The following is a 6,785-nucleotide window of genomic DNA, read 5'->3' as shown; positions in this document are numbered from 1 at the left end:
GTTCCTCAGGGGATGTCTGACAGCGGGGCCACCATCACCACCGTGAGCACCGCCGCCACCACCCCGATCGCCACCACTCCGGCCACCCCCGCTTCGCCAACACACATCCCCGTCCCGGCCTCCACGCAGACCCACGCCACCTCGCCCCTGCCTGCGTCCTCGATGGGAGTCCAGGCCTCAGTTTCGGCCATCATCGCTCTGAGGCGTGCGGTCCGTAGACACCGAGATCGACGGGAACGTCAGCGCCGCGTCCTGAAAATGTCCCTTCTCATCATATCGACGTTCCTGGGGTGTTGGGCTCCTCTGTCTGCCGTCAACGTTCTCATCCTGTGCCTGGGCCCCAGTGACGGACTGGTGCGGCTCCGCCTCTGCTTCCTGGCCATGGCCTACGGAACTACTATCTTTCATCCTCTGCTGTACGCCTTCACCAGGCAGAAGCTGCGCAGAGCCCTGAAAACACGCGTTAAGAAAAGGGTGGTTTCACTGCTGCAGGTGGACCCGGCCGCCAGCGCGGGCACCGTTATCCATAACTCCTGGGTGGAGGGGGGAGGCCAGAGGAAGAATCGCAAGACACGGGTGGAGGCCAGCGACGGCACCGATCGATGCCTCACCGAGGCCGTGAGAGAATGATGCTGGGTCTCAGCAGCCAGGCCCCCCCCCACACACTCCCACCTCCTCTCGTGTGTGTGTGTGTGTGTGCGTGTGTTTACAGAATTGTATTTTACCAATTTGTTAAGGTGTGAGAGGAAAAAAAAAAGAGCCAGTTTGTTTACAAAGGTCAGGACAAATCAAATGACCCCCAGGTCCATGCAGATGTCCAGAGAGCCCTCGTTAGAGTCCACTCTTTACTCTGTCGACGCACACCCTCATTAGTCTTCTCTCCGACCGCTACGGCGGCCGCTGGATTCTACAGAAAAAAAACAAAACAAAACAAAAAAAAAACCACCAGGCGTCAGGACAGAACCACTGATAACTGAACCAGCACGACACACTCCTGATAAAACTCCTGCTGCACTTTGACCTCACATGTCCATATGCACAGAGATGTACAGTATGTCCAAACACGCACTGTACATGCACACACACACACACACACACTTCACCCCCTGGTGTACTGTATATTTAATGAAAGCACACCAATAATCTACCTGAACCGATCATTTCTGTAGGAAAATATTTAAATATTTCTAACGTAGGTATAAAAATCCGACGGTTTCCCTCCTCTTCTCCATGCCTTAATTAATGATCAGTTATCAATATATTCTCCTGGTGCTGGACGTCCTGATGTCTGTTTACAACCATGTATCAGAGTGACAGTGTTTGCACACACCTTTTACACACAAACTATAGCAGAATATCAGCAGGTAAACATTTAGATACAACGTTTACAGGATCAGAAGAAACGAGCAGCAAAAAAAATGAAGAAGAAGAAAATTTCAGAGTTAATTTCCAACAACCACCGTTTTATAGGGATGTGTGTCAGACGAAGCTACAGGCTGTGTTTTTGTTTTAAAATAATAATAACAACGGAGCAGACGAGGATGTTTGTGTGTTTGTATTGATGTGTTTACATGGATGTGTGTGTGTGGGGACACGCAAACCAAACATTGTCCCGCAGACCGAACTGAAAAGCCTTTTGCGATGTTGGCGCCATTTGAATACAACACATTCAAATCAAATCCAAACAATCAATAATAAATCCTTTCTCGCTGTGGGGAAAAGCTGCACACACACGGAAAGCTATTGTGAAAAGAATGTGAAAACAGAATCGTTGCTTTTCTTTTTTTTTTTTTTTATGCTTTAAATGACAGAAACTTGTCATGATATCCACAAAGTCATAATGACACTGAAAGAAATTAAGAAAAATAGACACTGTTTAGAATCAGCTCCAAGTCTGGAGGGGGGGGGGCATGTCTTCATGTCAGCTCTACCCTGTCCTGGGAGCCAGAAACACCGATTTCAGCCGGCACTTTGAAAGACTACAGACTCTTTTCCCAGCGTCTGGGCCGAGTCCTGGACTCGTTCTCCTCTAACTGTGTCTGTCTCTCTCCTCAGGGCTTCATGTCTCATCTCCAGACAGGAGACACTCCGGTGGTCCTCCAAAAAAAAAAAAAAAAAGAAACAAAAGAAAAAAGAGAAGCGGTGGTGTTCTGGGTTGTCACAGTAGCTGAAGCTTTGTGTCAGTGAGTAGAAGAAGCGCACATTAAACTTTTCACTCCGATCCCGACTGACGACAACTTTGTTTATCTTTACTCATGTACAGTTTTCAGGGATGTAAATAACAACGTGTCTGTTGTGGATTTTACCTTTAAAAAGACTTTTTTTTTTTTTTTTTTGGATCACAATCATCTGCCGGACAGAAAAATGTCGACAAACTGTTAGTACGAAGGAGAGTTGGACTGAAGAGACGAGAGTCATGTAAATGTGTTTGTGTTCATAGACGTATGCGTGTACAACGTCATGTACATTGGTTCTCATGTGTATAGAGAAATATTAGTATTGTATAAGATTTATATTATGTGTTATTGTATAGAAGAAAAACCAAATCTGTATTAAAACCTAAGAATTAGTTTATCTGTGCAGACTTTTGGGGTTTTTTTTAGCAGAGACAGGAAGTGACGTCATGGCAGAGTCGAGTGCTTCTTAATTCAAACGAATGAGCGTAATAATAATAAAAAAAAAACTCTGCCGAAGAAACTCATCTTTTAAATCCATTTTTTTTAAAATCTGAGGCTCTAAAAACAAACATCACTCCCTGTTTTCCCTGACATTTGCAGGAGACTGAAAGCGTTCGTCTTCGTCACGTGACTGTCCAAACATACTCGTCTAATTCTCCTCTGCCTCTCGGTTTTTCCTGTTTTTTTATTTATTTATTTATTTATTTATTTCCCTCTCCCTCGTCTCTCTGATCCCTAAATTTAGAAACTCAGTCCCAGATACTCGCAGCGTTTAGTGCTGACTGTGGTGAACTCTCACTGCGCCTCACTGCACTAATCACCATAATAAAGAGGAAAGTTGTCTGGTGTTGCCTTGTCATCTGTCAGAGCTGCTCATCGTCCTGACGTTAACACAACACTTCCCTTATTTCTTACCCCAGTGAATCCACATGTGTCTATAAATATATATAAATATATACATACACATATATAAATACATGTGCTGCGTGTGTTTCCAATTCCACACTGATTTGTGCAGTGAATCGACATGGAATAATCTCCCTGCCTTCTCCATAATCTCATCCTTCTCCTCCCCTCTTTTTTCTCCTCCCTTGGTGTTTCCTCCTTTTTATTCCACATCTCTCTCTCTCTCTCTCATCTCTTATCCTCACGCAGGCCGAGAACAAAGCAAGGAACAGCTGCAGTGTCTGTGGAGGAAGGAAGGAAAGTCACCTTGGGGGTGATGGAGGAAGAAACACATGGGAAGGAGATTTAGCGGGAGAGAGAGACGGGGAGAGAGGGGGGAGTAATGGAGGGGATTAGGAAGGGAGAGGGAGGGACAGGAAGCATAATATTCTGGCATCAGGACGTCATGTGACTAACAGGGGAGCATCACTGCAGACGTCTGAGAGAGAAAGATAGAACGGACAGTGACGACACTAATGGGAAATAAAAAAAAAATGACGTCAGAAGCAGATTTTCTCACAGTGAATTGTGCCAAAACAGCCTTTGTGTCCACAAAGTTAAAACACAATTAAATCAGCAGACAGGTAAATAATTAAAAAAATTAATTGTATTCTTCCATTAAGACACACTAGTAATACTAATAAAATACTATATGTATATATATACATATATATATATATATATATATCAAATATATGTATTATTGCCAAATGTCCACTAGAGGGCGTTCTTGCGTCATAAATCAGTGACTGGGAGTCTGAGCTCAGAGCTAAGTTGGAGATTGTGTTAATTAATGTAAGAAATAGTTTTGTTTAATGTGTTTTAAATGTTTTTTACAAAGACTTTGAAGTTGATGTCAGGAGTTTTAGGGACTTTAATGTCTTTGTTTTTGTGCTGTAGAAAATAAAATGTAAAAAAAAAAATATAATAATACAATTTTAAACTTAGCCTAAAATATGAACACTAAGTAAAATGTCAACATTAGGGTCAAACGTGAACATTTTAAATACAGTTTGACAGTCTTTGTCTTTGACAGTACTGTGTTGTTGAAGTTGTCTCTCTGCTGTTGGACAGGATTCTTCACTTTGGTCATGGCCTTTGTCCCTCCGCCCTGTCTCTGGTCCATGGCCTCAGGTTGAGCACTCTTAAACCCTCCCCCGTCCTCCACCTGACCATGAGCATCTCCATAGTCTAAAAGTCTGGTATGTCACTGGTATTCATGGTCAGCCTCACCCCTCAGTTGTATTTCTGTTCTAAAGTTAACGTTTTGTTTTTTTGTTTTTTGTTTTTCCCTCCACCTCAGGTGTACAGTATGTGGTTACGTCGTTATTTTATTTTGGCATAGATCAAAGGATTTTTTTTTTATTACCGATGTTTAAAATGATCTACAGCACCACACCAGTTTATACAATTACTGGTCTCACACTGGTCTGACTGGTTTCATTGGCTACGACAGTCGAAGTCACTCCTTCACTCGTTTACACACACACACACACACACACCTTTCCCTGGAGAGGCTGAACTCAGTGCACTGTGAACATGACACGTGACTCGCTGTGTGTTTGTGTGTGTGTGGGAGTGTGTGTGGAGGCAGCTCAAAGGGCAGAAAGTTAAAACTGGTATCACATTTGTAGAAGCCTTTGATTTGAAATACAAACTTATGTGGGTTAAACGTTCGTTGGATTGTGCAAGAAAATAAGAGAAAAGTTGTTTGAATTTCAAGGTTAATGTAAAAAAAAAAAAAAACAACAAACGAATGAATGAGTGAGGAATTGAAAACAGACAGATAAGACCGAGAGTGTGACATTTAAAATTTCTGACGGAAACAGAGATGAGGAAGTGAGGGTTGGCATAGAGAGAAAAAAACAACAAACAAAAGTCAAGAATAAGCACCTATAATAACAGGATTTCTAAAGAAAATAACTTAAAAATGTAAATTTAAAATGTAATCAAACTCTAACTCATTGAAATGTTCAATTAAAAAAAACAAACAAATTCAGATTCAGATATGACTGAATTATTAAGGAAATGTTCCTAACTTATATTTTTCATTGGAACACATTTAATTTTAATGTAAATTCTGATTTTTTTTTTGTCTTCCCCTTGTGGCAGTAAGAAGAATTTTACAAACACAAGGAAGAAAAAGACGCCAGACAAACTTAAGAAAAACCTTTCAGTTCTTTGCCGGCCTTCGTCTACTCTGGTCTTCTAACCATTTTGTTTTGTGTACTTTTGTATTTGTTTTGATTTTTCCCAGATGTCAGGAATACTCTTTTCATCGGAGAAACAAAGATATTTTGCCTGGTAAGTTTTCTAATTTTGTTTTTTGTTTGTTTTTCATTTTTCAACTATATGGTGTCGTACTCCCTCTAACGGCAGAATGTGGTAAATCAGTTGATAGATGGATTTTAAGTTTAATATACAATTGGTAAATTGACTAAAAATATTAACACACTTTTCCAAAATATGTTTTTATTTGTTCTGCCAGATATATTTTTTTGTTTGTTTATTTTTTATTTTTCTAACATTTTTGTGTCTCGTTCAGTGGCAGCTTCTTTTTCAAAGCACATTTTTATACTGAAATCTGTTGAAAACTGCATTTCTTTCAGTTATTACTGACACAGAACAGGATACACACTTTGTTTAGCTGTGCAGACACACACGAGGCCACTTCCTGGTTTTAGTCAGCCCACTCCCAAAAGCACTTCCTGTTTCAGACCTCACTGTGTCCGAGGCAGAGTGAAGACGACAAGTGAAGCCACAGAGAGGAAACAGAAAAGAGAAAGAAAAAAAAAACCCACGAACAAACGCTGAAACGGTGTAGACCACAGCTGTCAAACACCAATAATAACACTGTTTGACCTTTGAACCCAGTCAGTCAAATCTGTATTGACAATTAAAGGTGACATTTTAATGTATAAAATAATTTTTAAAATGTCATTTGGATGTGTTTTTTTAAATGACTATGACAGTGTTCAGTCAAAGACTGTGAGTGTCATGGCCGCCGCTCTGTTCATCACTCTCACCTATGTCCTGTCCTCTCCTTGTCTGATCAGACTCACTGGTCTCACCTGGTGTCCACACCTCGTCGTTGGTATCTTTGGACTGTTCCGTCTCCAGTCCTGCCCTCGACGTTTGAAACAGGTAAGATCTCATTTTTCTCATTTTTGTTTTAAACCAAAATATGTATTTAAAAAAACAAACCTGTTGTGATGGAGAGACTATTGTTGGGTAGAAGGAAATAAGAGCTGACCAGACTGAAACTACTGACTACGGTGCACGTAGGCAATGTCAAAAGACAGCGCTACACCCAATAAAACAGTAAAAGAAGAAAGTTTTTTTTAATTTGACACATGATTAAAAACACAAGGTCAGGATCTTGGCTCTGTCTAAGAAGTTGGATTTAAATTGATGTATTTTTTTTGTTTGTTTATTTTAGTACATTTATTTTTTCCAGTTTTCTTAGTGTTGTATATGAAGTCCGTTTGAGTTTTTGGAAGCGTTCCCAGAAGTCCAGATGAGCCGACAGGAAGTCCAGTTCAACTGGGGCAGTTGCAGTTTACAGAGAATCTCAGATGTTTCCTGTCGACAATAAACAATGAACTGAACTGAGTTCATTCTGTCGTGACACAGACAGTGGACGTGAAATGGAGAGTAGAAAAA

At 40.9% G+C, this 6,785-nt stretch overlaps 1 protein-coding gene across 1 annotated transcript in view; it reads left to right on the top strand.

The window, feature by feature from the left end:
* Window positions 1–1,416, top strand: part of LOC103385920 (probable G-protein coupled receptor 22) — a 21,850-nt gene extending 20,434 nt beyond the window's left edge. Inside the window, exon 3 of the mRNA XM_025060416.1 lies at window positions 11–1,416. Coding sequence (XP_024916184.1) covers window positions 11–630 — 620 coding nt within the window. The 3' untranslated portion in view covers window positions 631–1,416. The remainder of the gene's footprint in view (window positions 1–10) is intronic.
* The last annotated feature ends 5,369 nt before the right edge of the window (window positions 1,417–6,785 follow it).

This window comes from Cynoglossus semilaevis, chromosome 11 (genome assembly GCF_000523025.1).
Source record: "Cynoglossus semilaevis isolate Cse_v1.0 chromosome 11, Cse_v1.0, whole genome shotgun sequence".
Taxonomy (NCBI): domain Eukaryota; kingdom Metazoa; phylum Chordata; class Actinopteri; order Pleuronectiformes; family Cynoglossidae; genus Cynoglossus; species Cynoglossus semilaevis.
This window is presented reverse-complemented; position numbering and strand designations above follow the sequence as displayed.